Source organism: Pecten maximus, chromosome 11 (genome assembly GCF_902652985.1).
Source record: "Pecten maximus chromosome 11, xPecMax1.1, whole genome shotgun sequence".
NCBI classification, from domain to species: Eukaryota; Metazoa; Mollusca; class Bivalvia; order Pectinida; family Pectinidae; genus Pecten; species Pecten maximus.
The window spans coordinates 17,558,350-17,573,825 of record NC_047025.1 but is presented as its reverse complement, the minus strand read 5'-3'; the positions used below and the strand labels follow the sequence as shown (position 1 = coordinate 17,573,825).

At 41.2% G+C, this 15,476-nt stretch overlaps 1 protein-coding gene across 1 annotated transcript in view; it reads right to left on the bottom strand.

The window, feature by feature from the left end:
- LOC117337452 (sodium- and chloride-dependent transporter XTRP3A-like) overlaps positions 1-15,476 on the bottom strand; it is a 68,210-nt gene that overhangs the window by 9,501 nt on the left and 43,233 nt on the right. The window contains exons 4-5 of the mRNA XM_033898441.1: positions 4,833-5,074; positions 4,373-4,526 (exon numbers count right to left, since the gene is read on the bottom strand). Of these exons, the coding sequence (XP_033754332.1) occupies positions 4,373-4,526; positions 4,833-5,074 (396 nt within the window). The remainder of the gene's footprint in view (positions 1-4,372; positions 4,527-4,832; positions 5,075-15,476) is intronic.

Genomic DNA, 15,476 nt, shown 5'->3' with positions numbered 1-15,476 from the left:
AGTTTAATAAAGCCATCTATAGACAATGAAGCTTGTGTCCGTCTGAGTTCACTATTGTTTATAGTACCACATAAATATGAACTTTAACCCCGACACATCGAAATCTCTATAGTTGAACATTTAATTTCTGTAACTGGAAAATATCATTCCAAATTCATGAATGACAGGAGAAGCATTGATAAAAAGAAGAAACATTCATAGCTATAGATGGGCGTCCCTAATTAACATACAACCAGCTTCATAAATACTTTGTGGTTTTTACCTGTGATTCTCATTATTGTATTATCACGAATTATTTGATTCTTGCTGTCATTGATATATGTAATGAATTGTAACAAGAGTATTTCCGTCTGTATATAATTATCTATAAACAGATATTGCTTACCGATAAACTACAGATAATATTTTAACATCTACAACTCTATATCGTGACACAGGTAATATTTTAACATCTACAACTCTATATCGTGACACAGATAATATTTTAACATCTACAACTCAATATCGTGACACAGGTAATATTTTAACATCTACAACTCTATATCGTGACACAGATAATATTTTAACATCTACAACTCTATATCGTGACACAGATAATATTTTAACATCTACAACTCTATATCGTGACACAGGTAATATTTTAACATCTAGAACTCTATATCGTGACACAGGTAATATTTAACATCTACAACTCTATATCGTGACACAGGTAATATTTTAACATCTACAACTCTATATCGTGACACAGGTAATATTTTAACATCTACAACTCTATATCGTGACACAGGTAATATTTTAACATCTACAACTCTATATCGTGACACAGGTAATATTTTAACATCTACAACTCTATATCGTGACACAGATAATATTTTAACATCTACAACTCTATATCGTGACACAGGTAATATTTTAACATCTAGAACTCTATATCGTGACACAGATAATATTTAAACATCTACAACTCTATATCGTGACACAGGTAATATTTTAACATCTACAACTCTATATCGTGACACAGGTAATATTTTAACATCTACAACTCTATATCGTGACACAGGTAATATTTTAACATCTACAACTCTATATCGTGACACAGGTAATATTTTAACATCTACAACTCTATATCGTGACACAGATAATATTTTAACATCTACAACTCTATATCGTGACACAGATAATATTTTAACATCTACAACTCTATATCGTGTAACATCTACAACTCTATATCGTGACACAGATAATATTTTAACATCTACGCACTCTATATCGTGACACAGGTAATATTTTAACATCTACAACTCTATATCGTGACACAGATAATATTTTAACATCTACAACTCTATATCGTGACACAGGTAATATTTTAACATCTACAACTCTATATCGTGACACAGGTAATATTTTAACATCTACAACTCTATATCGTGACACAGGTAATATTTTAACATCTACAACTCTATATCGTGACACAGGTAATATTTTAACATCTACAACTCTATATCGTGACACAGATAATATTTTAACATCTACAACCCTATATCGTGACACAGATGTCTGTACAGATGGCCCACAGGACACATGAATGAAACAATAACTCACAAGTCAGACAGTTTACAAACTGATCTGTCAAACAAGACCATGGAAGAGAGAACTGTCGTACATTTGATGACAATCTGACATGCAGACATCTAAAAATAGCTGGGTTAGGAATATGGTGATATAAATAACCAGAAAGTTTATTAACACAGTGAAACTCATACCTGAGACTAAACCAAAGTCTGTACCACACGGTGTGACACCTAACATACCACGAGCTTCCTCACAAATAGTGTCTGATACTAGTTGTCAACATTGGTGTCCTAACTCTCCCAGGTGTCAACACCAGTATCCTATCTCTCCCTGGTGTCAACATTAGTGTCCTGTCTCTCCCTGGTGTCAACATTAGTGTCCTATCTCTCCCAGGTGTCAACATTAGTGTCATATCTCTCCCAGGTGTCAACATAGTGACTTATCTCTCCCAGGTGTCAACACCAGTATCCTATCTCTCCCTGGTGTCAACATTAGTGTCCTGTCTCTCCCTGGTGTCAACATTAGTGTCCTATCTCTCCCAGGTGTCAACATTAGTGTCATATCTCTCCCAGGTGTCAACATAGTGACTTATCTCTCCCAGGTATCAATATTAGTGTTCTATCCCTCCCAGGTGTCAATATTAGTGTCCTATCTCTCCCAGGTGTCAACACCAGTGTTCTATCTCTCCCAGGTGTCAACATTAGTGTTTTATTTCTCCCAGGTGTCAACATTGGTGTCCTGTCTCTCCTAGGTGTCAACATTAGTGTTTTATCTCTCCAAGTTGTCAACATTAGTGTCCTATCTCTCCCAGGTGTCAACATTAGTGTCCTATATCTCCCAGATGTCAACATTAGTGTCCTACCTCTCCCAGGTGTTAACACGAGTGTCTTATCTCTCCCTGGTGTCAACATTAGTGTCCTACCTCTCCCAGGTGTTAACACGAGTGTCTTATCTCTCCCTGGTGTCAACATTAGTATCCTATCTCTCCCAGGTGTCAACATTAGTGTCCTGTCTCTCCCAGGTGTCAACATTAGTGTTTTCTCTCCCAGGTGTCAACATTGGTGTCCTATCTCTCCCAGGTGTCAACATTAGTGTTTTATTTCTCCCAGGTGTCAACATTAGTGTCCTACCTCTCCCAGGTGTTAACACAAGTGTCTTATCTCTCCCAGGTGTCAACATTAATGTCCTATCTCTCCCATGTGTCAACATTGGTGTCCTGTCTCTCCCAGGTGTCAACATTAGTGTTTTATCTCTCCAAGTTGTCAACATTAGTGTCCTATCTCTCCCAGGTGTCAACATTAGTGTCCTATATCTCCCAGATGTCAACATTAGTGTCCTACCTCTCCCAGGTGTTAACACGAGTGTCTTATCTCTCCCTGGTGTCAACATTAGTGTCCTATCGCTCCCAGGTGTCAACATTAGTGTCCTGTCTCTCCCTGGTGTCAACATTAGTGTCCTATCTCTCCCAGGTGTCAACATAAGTGTCTTATCTCTCCCAGGTGTCAATATTAGTGTCCTATCTCTCCCAGGTGTCAACACTGGTGTCCTATCTCTCCCAGGTGTCAACATTAATGTTTTATTTCTCCCAAATGTCAACATTAGTGTCCAATTTCTCCCAGGTGTCAACATTGGTGTCCTATGTCTCCCAGGAGTCAACATTGGTGTCCTGTCTCTCCCAGGTGTCAACATTAGTGTTTTATCTCTCCCAGTTGTCAACATTAGTGTCCTATCTCTCCCAGGTGTCAACATTAGTGTCCTATCTCTCTGAAGTGTCCACATTAGTGTCCTATATCTCCCAGGTGTCAACATTAGTGTCCTATATCTCCCAGGTGTCAACATTAGTGTTCTATATCTCCCAGGTATCAACACAAGTGTCTTATCTCTCCCAGGTGTTAACACCAGTGTCTTATCTCTCCCAGGTGTCAACACCAGTGTCTTATCTCTCCCAGGTGTCAACATTAGTGTCCAATTTCTCCCAGGTGTCAACATTGGTGTCATATCTCTCCCAGGAGTCAACATTGGTGTCCTGTCTCTCCCAGGTGTCAACATTAGTGTTGTATCTCTCCCAGTTGTCAACATTAGTGTCATATCTCTCCCAGGTGTCAATATTAGTGTCCTATCTCTCTGAAGTGTCCACATTAGTGTCCTATATCTCCCAGGTGTCAACATTAGTGTTCTATATCTCCCAGGTGTCAACATTGGTGTCTTATCTCTCCCAGGTGTCACCATTAGTGTCCTGTTTCTCCCTGGTGTCAACAGAAGTATCCTTTCTCTTCCAGGTGTCAACAGTAGTGTCCTGTCTCTCCCAGGTGTCGACAGTAGTGTCCTATCTCTCCCAGGTGTCAACATTAGTGTCCTATCTCTCCCAGGTGTCAACATTAGTGTCTTATCTCTCCCAGGTGTCAACATTAGTGTTCTATCTCTCCCAGGTGTTAACACCAGTGTCTTATCTCTCCCAGGTGTCAATATTAGTGTTCTATCCCTCCCAGGTGTCACCATTAGTGTCCTGTTTCTCCCTGGTGTCAACATTAGTGTCATATCTCTCTGAAGTGTCAACACTGGTGTGTGTCCTATTTGTCATAGGTGTCAACACTAGTGTCCTATCTTTTTTGGGTTTCAACACTTATGTCCTATTTCTCAGTGATAACGAGATATTTATGCCTCTGCCAGGTAGAAAACATTTAAAAATAAGATTTAGTCTGTGAAATAGTCGAATACAACTTGTTATGATCTCAGACTTCTTCAAAATCAATCAGAATTTGGAAGACTGTAATTATGGACAATCCCGTGATCACCTCACCTTATCTAGATCATCATGGAAATTACAGTATCGGAAATGGGCCAAGGATGAATTCATTAACGTCTCATTGTTCTCAAAGGTATTTTTATACACGTCCATGGTTAGTGTTGTCGCATTCCATTCTGGGTATATGTCAATTAGCTTCTCCATGTTCCTGAATTAGAAGAAAACAGAGATATCAGACTCAATACTCTGGCTAAATGATTTTGTTTGTGATTTCTCCAAGTCTAGTCATATAGGGTAGATAACTAGCTATACATAAATTATATTTTACTCTAAGAAACTTGTATTTAATTGAATATGACGATTGAAAAAGAAGACCAAATGCCATAGTTTTTCTAGACATCTCTAATTGCTTATGTTCAAAAACCACAATACTTTTACTTTTGATAAGTTGTCTCCCTTGTTACATTGGACCGGACAACTACAGGGATTCAGTAATAGCTAAACTGTAACCTACCTTTCCACACAGTTTTCGTACATGGTCGTGGCCTTGAAGCCAAGCACTGAGAAGATCACTGTAGATGCCAATATGGCGGTGAACCAGTTGGTTAGGGATACGATAATGGCGTCTCGCTCACAGTTGTTGTTCCGAGGGTTGTAGCTTGAGAAGGCGATCAGTCCACCGAAGCCAAGTCCAAAAGAGTAGAATATCTGGGTTGCTGCATCCAGCCAAACCTGAGGATCAGCCAGACGGTCCATCTACAGATCAAATAAATGGTATATTTTATCATCTCTATTACTTTTATATATAAACAGACTCCTTGATTTTTTTTCATAAACAGCAGATTATAATGTTGTGTGGTGTACTATTTTTCTGAATTTCCTGGCCATTTTAAGAAATTGCTACATTTTTGTCCGAATTTCCTGGCCATTTTAAGAAATTGCCACATAGTGAAAATTGGGAATTTGATGTGCAGCGGAAGTGTAAGATAAGGAGAAGGGTAAATAGGTTGTTTATATCATGTCACAACATAAAAATATCAGATTTAATGAATTTTAATGACCTCATTGGGGAAAAAAAACAGCATACACTGGGAATAGGGCCTGTATTTGAACCTAAAAACATGGACAGGAAAAATACTGCTGTTGTGTCGGATACCGATACACATCTTGACTAGTTTATCTGAAGGTTTGTGTGTCTGCAGCTTTTTCCCCATATCCACCCAGTTACAGGTAATTTACAATATTTATCATCCATTGTGGGGTATACAGCCCCAGTCATTCAGATGCCAAACTGTCCATTAGCCACATAGCCACAGAATAAAGGAATACTTTAAACCAACACTGGTACAAAGCTAGATTCTGAGGGGAAAACTTCACACTAAATCACAACTAACCTGCAGTTATTAATAGGGAGAAATTCAGTTTATAATTTGATGATTTTTATATAACATTTAATTATCAGTCAAACCAGAGTTTATAAATCTAAATAAAATGCTAATGGATCTAAGAATATGATCTGTGTACATAATATCAGACTGTTAAGACTCTGTCTCTCTATTTTCAGGAAACTGTACACAAGACTATAAGTAGGACACATCCAACACTCCATTCTACTTATGTGGTCTTTTGAAAAGATATTTGTACAACTGCAGTGGAAACAGCTTATTGTTTGAACAGGAAAATGTCGATGAAGTAGAAAGTAAATAGTTAGTGTTCAGAAAACATGAAATATGAACATGTGGTCATGAACAACGGGGTCATGGTGAGTACACAAGATTATGAGACATCATGAACCTTGGTGGACCTGTAGGCCCAGTTACTTCCCCTTCCCTGGTGGGCCTGTAGTGCCAGTTACTTCCCCTTCCCTGGTTGACCTGTAGTAACAGTTACTTCCCCTTCCCTGGTGGACCTGTAGTGCCAGTTACTTCCCCTTCCCTGGTGGACCTGTAGTGCCAGTTACTTCCCCTTCCCTGGTGGACCTGTAGTAACAGTTACTTCCCCTTCCCTGGTGGACCTGTAGTGAGAGTTACTTCCCCTTCCGTAGTGGACCTGTAGTAACAGTTACTTCCCCTTCCGTAGTGGACCTGTAGTGACAGTTACTTCCCCTTCCCTGGTGGACCTGAAGTGCCAGTTACTTCCCCTTCCCTGGTGGACCTGTAGTAACAGTTACTTCCCCTTCCCTGGTGGACCTGTAGGCCCAGTTACTTCCCCTTCCCTGGTGGACCTGTAGTGCCAGTTACTTCCCCTTCCGTAGTGGACCTGTAGTGACAGTTACTTCCCCTTCCCTGGTGGACCTGTAGTAACAGTTACTTCCCCTTCCCTGGTGGACCTGTAGTGAGAGTTACTTCCCCTTCCGTAGTGGACCTGTAGTAACAGTTACTTCCCCTTCGGTAGTGGACCTGTAGTAACAGTTACTTCCCCTTCCCTGGTGGACCTGTAGTAACAGTTACTTCCCCTTCCCTGGTGGACCTGTAGTAACAGTTACTTCCCCTTCCGTAGTGGACCTGTAGTAACAGTTACTTCCCCTTCCCTGGTGGACCTGTAGTGACAGTTACTTCCCCTTCCCTGGTGGTCCTGTAGGCCCAGTTACTTCCCCTTCCCTGGTGGACCTGTAGTGAGAGTTACTTCCCCTTCCGTAGTGGACCTGTAGTGACAGTTACTTCCCCTTCCCTGGTCGACCTGTAGTAACAGTTACTTCCCCTTCCCTGGTCGACCTGTAGTAACAGTTACTTCCCCTTCCCTGGTGGACCTGTAGTGACAGTTACTTCCCCTTCCCTGGTGGACCTGTAGGCCCAGTTACTTCCCCTTCCGTAGTGGACCTGTAGTGCCAGTTACTTCCCCTTCCCTGGTGGACCTGTAGTGCCAGTTACTTCCCCTTCCGTAGTGGACCTGTAGTAACAGTTACTTCCCCTTCCCTGGTGGACCTGTAGTGAGAGTTACTTCCCCTTCCGTAGTGGACCTGTAGTGCCAGTTACTTCCCCTTCCCTGGTGGACCTGTAGAGACAGTTACTTCCCCTTCCCTGGTGGACCTGTAGGCCCAGTTACTTCCCCTTCCCTGGTGGACCTGTAGTGAGAGTTACTTCCCCTTCCCTGGTGGACCTGTAGTGACAGTTACTTCCCCTTCCCTGGTGGACCTGTAGTGACAGTTACTTCCACTTCCCTGGTGGACCTGTAGTAACAGTTACTTCCCCTTCCGTAGTGGACCTGTAGTGCCAATTACTTCCCCTTCCCTGGTGGACCTGTAGTGACAGTTACTTCCCCTTCCCTGGTGGACCTGTAGGCCCAGTTACTTCCCCTTCCCTGGTGGACCTGTAGTGACAGTTACTTCCCCTTCCGTAGTGGACCTGTAGTGACAGTTACTTCCCCTTCCGCAGTGGACCTGAAGTGACAGTTACTTCCCCTTCCCTGGTGGACCTGCAGTGACAGTTACTTCCCCTTCCGTAGTGGACCTGTAGTGACAGTTACTTCCCCTTCCCTGGTGGACCTGTAGTAACAGTTACTTCCCCTTCCCTGGTGGACCTGTAGTGCCAGTTACTTCCCCTTCCGTAGTGGACCTGTAGTAACAGTTACTTCCCCTTCCCTGGTGGACCTGTAGTGAGAGTTACTTCCCCTTCCGTAGTGGACCTGTAGTGAAAGTTACTTCCCCTTCCCTGGTGGACCTGTAGTAACAGTTACTTCCCCTTCCCTGGTGGACCTGTAGTGAGAGTTACTTCCCCTTCCCTGGTGGACCTGTAGTAACAGTTTTTTCCCCTTCCCTGGTGGACCTGTAGTGAGAGTTACTTCCCCTTCCGTAGTGGACCTGTAGTGAGAGTTACTTCCCCTTCCCTGGTGGACCTGTAGTAACAGTTACTTCCCCTTCCCTGGTGGACCTGTAGTGACAGTTACTTCCCCTTCCCTGGTGGACCTGTAGTAACAGTTACTTCCCCTTCCCTGGTGGACCTGTAGTAACAGTTACTTCCCCTTCCCTGGTTGACCTGTAGTGACAGTTACTTCCCCTTCCCTGGTGGACCTGTAGTAACAGTTACTTCCCCTTCCCTGGTGGACCTGTAGTAACAGTTACTTCCCCTACCCTAGTGGACCTGTAGGCCCAGTTACTTCCCCTTCCCTGGTGGACCTGTAGTGACAGTTACTTCCCCTTCCCTGGTGGACCTGTAGTAACAGTTACTTCCCCTTCCCTGGTTGACCTGTAGTAACAGTTACTTCCCCTACCCTAGTGGACCTGTAGTAACAGTTACTTCCCCTTCCCTGGTGGACCTGTAGTAACAGTTACTTCCCCTTCCCTGGTGGACCTGTAGTAACAGTTACTTCCCCTTCCCTGGTGGACCTGTAGTAACAGTTACTTCCCCTTCCCTGGTGGACCTGTAGTAACAGTTACTTCCCCTTCCCTGGTGGACCTGTAGTAACAGTTACTTCCCCTTCCCTGGTTGACCTGTAGTAACAGTTACTTCCCCTACCCTAGTGGACCTGTAGTAACAGTTACTTCCCCTTCCCTGGTGGACCTGTAGTAACAGTTACTTCCCCTTCCATGGTGGACCTGTAGTAACAGTTACTTCCCCTTCCCTGGTGGACCTGTAGTAACAGTTACTTCCCCTTCCCTGGTGGACCTGTAGTAACAGTTACTTCCCCATCCCTGGTGGACCTGTAGTAACAGTTACTTCCCCTTCCCTGGTTGACCTGTAGTAACAGTTACTTCCCCTACCCTAGTGGACCTGTAGTAACAGTTACTTCCCCTTCCCTGGTGGACCTGTAGTAACAGTTACTTCCCCTTCCCTGGTGGACCTGTAGTAACAGTTACTTCCCCTTCCCTGGTTGACCTGTAGTAACAGTTACTTCCCCTTCCCCTGGGAATCTGTCAGTATTACTGACCTGACAGGATCCACTTTCTCCCGTCTCTATCACACTTTGATATATCGTTTGACATCAGCATGTTGTAATGTTATGATCAACAATATAATTATGGCCAAAAGTTCATCACAGACATTTATTATTTAGACTAGTATTGCTGAGAAATTAAAAACTAAATGAAAATAAAAACATTTAACAATTTCAACATCATTGTCAATTTATTTTATGAACGACAGTCCACACAGATGACATTTTTAGACCAAGTGAATTTTAATAAATTATCTATGATAACTTGTTAAAGTAATCTACAGCTGTTTCAATGATTTTTTATGAACTGACATTAAACTGCTTTTTATCTACTTTATTCTTGTAAGATTCCATTTTTTTCCATTCATGAAACCCCAGCCGCAAGCCATTTACATACCAACACAATAGATATGATGGATGGACCTTTTATATAGGATATGTGTATAGGAGTGTAAATAACCAGAAAACATGTCATCCATGGAGGCTAAAATGACAAGATTCTAACAATCAAACAAAGACTTTTTAAAGCCAATTTTGTTTTCAAGGTTCACTGGACGATTAAAGTACAGATTCACTAGATATTTAAACTGTTTGTTGTTATACTTCTAAGTACAGTGTGGCCTAGTTAAAGCCTGGTTTATATAGACTACACTGGGGACTAGTTAAGGCCTGGTTTATACAGACTACACTGGGGACTAGTTAAGGCCTGGTTGATACAGACTACACTGGGGACTAGTTAAGGCCTGGTTGATACAGACTACACTGGGGACTAGTTAAGGCCTGGTTGATACAGACTACACTGGGGACTAGTTAAGGCCTGGTTGATACAGACTACACTGGGGACTAGTTAAGGCCTGGTTGATACAGACTACACTGGGGACTAGTTAAGGCCTGGTTGATACAGACTACACTGGGGACTAGTTAAGGCCTGGTTTATACAGGTTACAGTGGGGCCTAGTTAAAGCCTGGTTTATACAGTTTACAGTGGGGACTAGTTAAAGCCTGGTTTATATAGACTACAGTGGGGCCTGGTTAAGGCCTGGTTTATACAGGTTACAGTGGGGCCTAGTTAAAGCCTGGTTTATACAGGTTACAGTGGGGACTAGTTAAAGCCTGATTTATACAGGTTACAGTGGGGCCTAGTTAAAGCCTGGTTTATACAGGTTACAGTGGGGCCTAGTTAAGGCCTGGTTGATACAGACTACACTGGGGACTAGTTAAGGCCTGGTTGATACAGACTACACTGGGGACTAGTTAAGGCCTGGTTGATACAGACTACACTGGGGACTAGTTAAGGCCTGGTTGATACAGACTACACTGGGGACTAGTTAAGGCCTGGTTTATACAGGTTACAGTGGGGCCTAGTTAAAGCCTGGTTTATATAGACTACAGTGGGGCCTGGTTAAGGCCTGGTTTATACAGGTTACAGTGGGGCCTAGTTAAAGCCTGGTTTATACAGGTTACAGTGGGGACTAGTTAAAGCCTGATTTATACAGGTTACAGTGGGGCCTAGTTAAAGCCTGGTTTATACAGGTTACAGTGGGGCCTAGTTAAGGCCTGGTTGATACAGACTACACTGGGGACTAGTTAAGGCCTGGTTGATACAGACTACACTGGGGACTAGTTAAGGCCTGGTTGATACAGACTACACTGGGGACTAGTTAAGGCCTGGTTGATACAGACTACACTGGGGACTAGTTAAGGCCTGGTTTATACAGGTTACAGTGGGGCCTAGTTAAAGCCTGGTTTATACAGTTTACAGTGGGGACTGGTTAAAGCCTGGTTTATACAGACTACAAAGGGGCCTGGTTAAGGCCTGGTTTATACAGGTTACAGTGGGGCCTAGTTAAAGCCTGGTTTATACAGGTTACAGTGGGGACTAGTTAAAGCCTGATTTATACAGGTTACAGTGGGGCCTAGTTAAAGCCTGGTTTATACAGACTACAAAGGGGCCTGGTTAAGGCCTGGTTGATACAGACTACACTGGGGCCTAGTTAAGGCCTGATTTATACAGGTTTTATAGCATATAGTCCTGTCAACAACATTGATCTCAAGACAGATGTTGGCTGTATTGGATTAAGGCAATGTTAACAATAGTCCTGATACACATACACTATATCTATAAATATTTCTTGTTGACATTTGAAGAAAATGTGAATAAGGAGGAAACAGATGGGAGCATAACTCAATACAGAGATAATATCTACATAATATGTAAATCATTTTCCTTGCTAACCTACTTATACACTCCAGAAGTAGTGGAATATTTTGTAGTTACCAGGTTGGGATACTATCTGGTTATTTTCCATAAATATTCCAAAGTTTTGGAAGGTTATCTCAATCAGGAGATGCCAAGTCATGTTTGTATTTATGACCCTTGTCATCACCACTGAGACTGGACCAAGGCAAGAGAGTGGTCAGTGACACAGGACCAAGGGTAGGGAATTTGTTCCAAATCTCTGTGGTCAGTAATGAGAGCACATGTGGGACTCCTGATGGAGCCTTGACCATGCTCAGAGTAGTCAAGGACAATAATATGATTGAGTTTCCCATAACACAAACCAGTCCTCATCAGACCACATGGTGTTAATTAGCGGATGTCAGACCATAGTAACTGATGTTTGCCACTAAAACCTGCCAAAAGTGAGCAATTCTATCAATAGTCTCTAAAACTTGCCCAGTCTTACCAATCACAGATGCTTTAAAATAAACTTTCTAATCAAAACATATTAAGAGTACTGTATTTAAACAATCAACCAAACTCATTACAAGAGGCCCATGGGGCTTAACGGTCATCAGATTTAAACAGACCCTCGTATAATAATTGTAGTATACATACTCAGTAGCAGGAAAGTGTTACTGACACCAAATGGGAAAAAATAACAACACTTAGCAGGGATTTTCCTACAATAGAAACAGGGTCTGTTAAAAGGACCCATTCTCCTAAAATCATCTTGTGAAAATTCCCAATTTGCCACTGAAAAATTCCCAATTTTGAAGTCACTTTTGAATGATTAAGTAAGTTTTATCTACAAAGACCTATATTAAGGTACTTTTGGAAATAAAACAGCTATAGATAACAAGAGATCCCAGAGGGATCTTGGCGCCCACCATTGAATGATCTTTATAGGTTCCATGTCAGATTGATCTTTTCCCTACTTTTCCCTTCCTCTAAGTCTTACTTATCTGTGTAAATTCAGAAACAGCCCTCGAGTACTATTCAAACAAGGGGAACCTATATATAGAATTTAAGATTTAGCTATAATGGCTGTCTGTCGGCCATGTTGTTTTCGTATTGGTCCCAGTATGCAAAACTAGGCACTGAGGGGAACCTACATATGAAATTTGAAAAAGATCCCTTCAGTACTTTCACAGAAATAGCGATAACAAACTTCAATTGTCAAAATCCAAGATGGCTGCCTGTCAGCCATGTTGTTTTCTGATTAGTCTCAAAATGCAATATGCATAACTAGGCACTGAGGGGAACCTGCATATGTAATTTCAGAAAGATCCCTTCATTACTTTCTGAGAAATAGCGATAACAAATTTTAATTGTCAAAATCCAAGATGGCTGCCTGTCAGCAATTTTATTTTCCGATTGGTCTCAAAATGCAATATGCATAAGTAGGCACCAAGGGGAACCTCCATATGAAATTTGAGAAAGATCCCTTTAGTTCTTTCACAGAAAAAGCGATAACAAATTTCAATTGTCAAAATCCAAGATGGCTGCCTGTCGGCCATGTTGTTTTTCGATTGGTCTCAAAATGCAATATGCATAACTAGGCACTGAGGGGAACCTGCATATGAAATTTCAGAAAGATCCCTTCATTACTTTCACAGAAATAGCGATAACAAACTTTAATTGTCAGAATCCAAGATGGCTGCCTGTCGGCCATGTTGTTTTCTAATTAGTCTCAAAATGCAATATGCATAACCAGGAACAAAGAGGAACCTGCATATGAAATTTGAGAAAGATCCCTTCAGTACTTCCTCAGAAATAGCGATAACAAACTCAAATTGTCAAAATCCAAGATGGCTGCCTGTCGGCCATGTTGTTTTCCGATTGGTCCCAAAATGCAATATGCATAACTAGGCACCAAAGGGAACCTACATATGAAATTTGAGAAAGATCCCTTGAGAACTTCCTCAGAAATAGCGATAACAAACTCAAATTGTCAAAATCCAAGATGGCTGCCTGTCGGCCATGTTGTTTTCTGATCGGTCCCAAAATGCAATATGCATAACTAGGCACCAAGGGGAACCTACATATGAAATTTGAGAAAGATCTCTTCAATACTTTCTCAGAAATAGAGATAACAAACTTCAATTGTCAAAATCCAAGATGGCTGCCTGTCGGCCATGTTGTTTTCCGATCGGTCCCAAAATGCAATATGCACAACTAGGCACCAAGGGGAACCTACATATGAAATTTGAGAAAGATCCCATCAGTACTTTCTCAGAAATAGCGATAACAAGAATTGTTAACGGACGGACGGACGGACGGACCACGGACCACGGACGCAGGGCGATTTGAATAGCCCACCATCTGATGATGGTGGGCTAAAAATGAAATGAAAAATAATATAAAGGCAATATTCATCAAAGAAAAATCATTTTTTTTGTTTTTCCCAATGTCATATTTTGTCACGAAGAAATTCCCAATTCAATGGACCCTGGACCCAGTTGAAAAATTGTAGGAAAATCCCTGCTTAGTCAGAACCATTTCAGGATCATTTCAAGTAATGTTTAAGCTGAATCCCATTGGTGGAACTTGAAAAGAAGCTTAAAATAGGCGTTGTTCAGGAAAACCATGATTGCACATTCATATTACAATATTGCTGCATGAAGTTGAAAAATAACAACACTTTGTTGGCTCCCCTTCCTTAACATCCCTATCAATTTTCAGCTCAATGGCACAAGAAGTTTCAAATGTGTTTTTCAAGATAGCTACCATGGTGGCCATCTTGGATTTTAGACCGACACAAAGAATGAAAAACACTCGGTCTGGAACATCTCAAGTTTGAAATGTGAAAAGTTTATGGACGGCATACGACGACAGACGAGACATGATGGGTCTGATGACTTAAAAATAAAATTCCTACTTGATATTCTACAACATTGTTATGGTAAATTAGGACTTTAATTAATCTCAAATACAGGCTTAAAGTCAATGATAGTAAATAGTTGGCAAGTGGTTGATGAACAATACCAGACTTCTCTTAGCAGGTTAATAATTGGAAAGAGGATGATGAAACAATGGTACTCTCTTTACAGGTTAATAATTGGAAAGAGGATGATGAAACAACGGTACTCTCTTAGCAGGTTGATAATTAAGAGGATGATGAAACAATGGTACTCTCTTTACAGGTTAATAATTGGAAAGAGGATGATGAAACAACGGTACTCTCTTAGCAGGTTAATAATTGGAAAGAGGATGATGAAACAATGGTACTCTCTTTACAGGTTAATAATTGGAAAGAGGATAATGAAACAACGGTACTCTCTTAGCAGGTTGATAATTAAGATGTTGATAAAATAATGGTACTCTCTTTACAGGTTGATAATTGGAAAGAGGATGATGAAACAACGGTACTCTCTTAGCAGGTTGATAATTAAGATGTTGATAAAATAATGGTACTCTCTTTACAGGTTAATAATTGGAAAGAGGATGATGAAACAACGGTACTCTCTTAGCAGGTTGATAATTAAGATGTTGATAAAATAATGGTACTCTCTTTACAGGTTAATAATTGCCAAGAGATTGATAAAACAATTGTACAGTACTCTTACAGGTTAATCATTGTCAAGAAGTTGATATAAAATGGTACTCTCTTAGCATGTTAATAATTGAATTGACATGAAGTAATAATCTTTGTAACTAGAGAGACATGGATATCAAGAACATTCTGTGCCCTCTAAGATACATTCTGTGCCCTCTAAGACAGTAAATATGTTGCACCTCTAAATGCATTGATATTGACTAGGAATACACAAGGAGCACATGTTTGGTACTCAGGTTGTAAACTAAAAACACAGGCTGACGCAATGAGACGCAGATGGCAAGTCTACTGCGCAGTAGATTTTATAATCAGTTGTATCATATTGGGGGCTCACTGTTATCTCGACTCACAGAATCATTTGCTATCTCTCCACCCACCAATTACACCAACACATTCCCTTAATGCATCACATCATTGTCTCTTAATTACATCTCCAAATTCCATACCCTCAAATTAAATCACCCTTTCATTAGATTACCCCCTATTAAATCACCTATTTACATCAC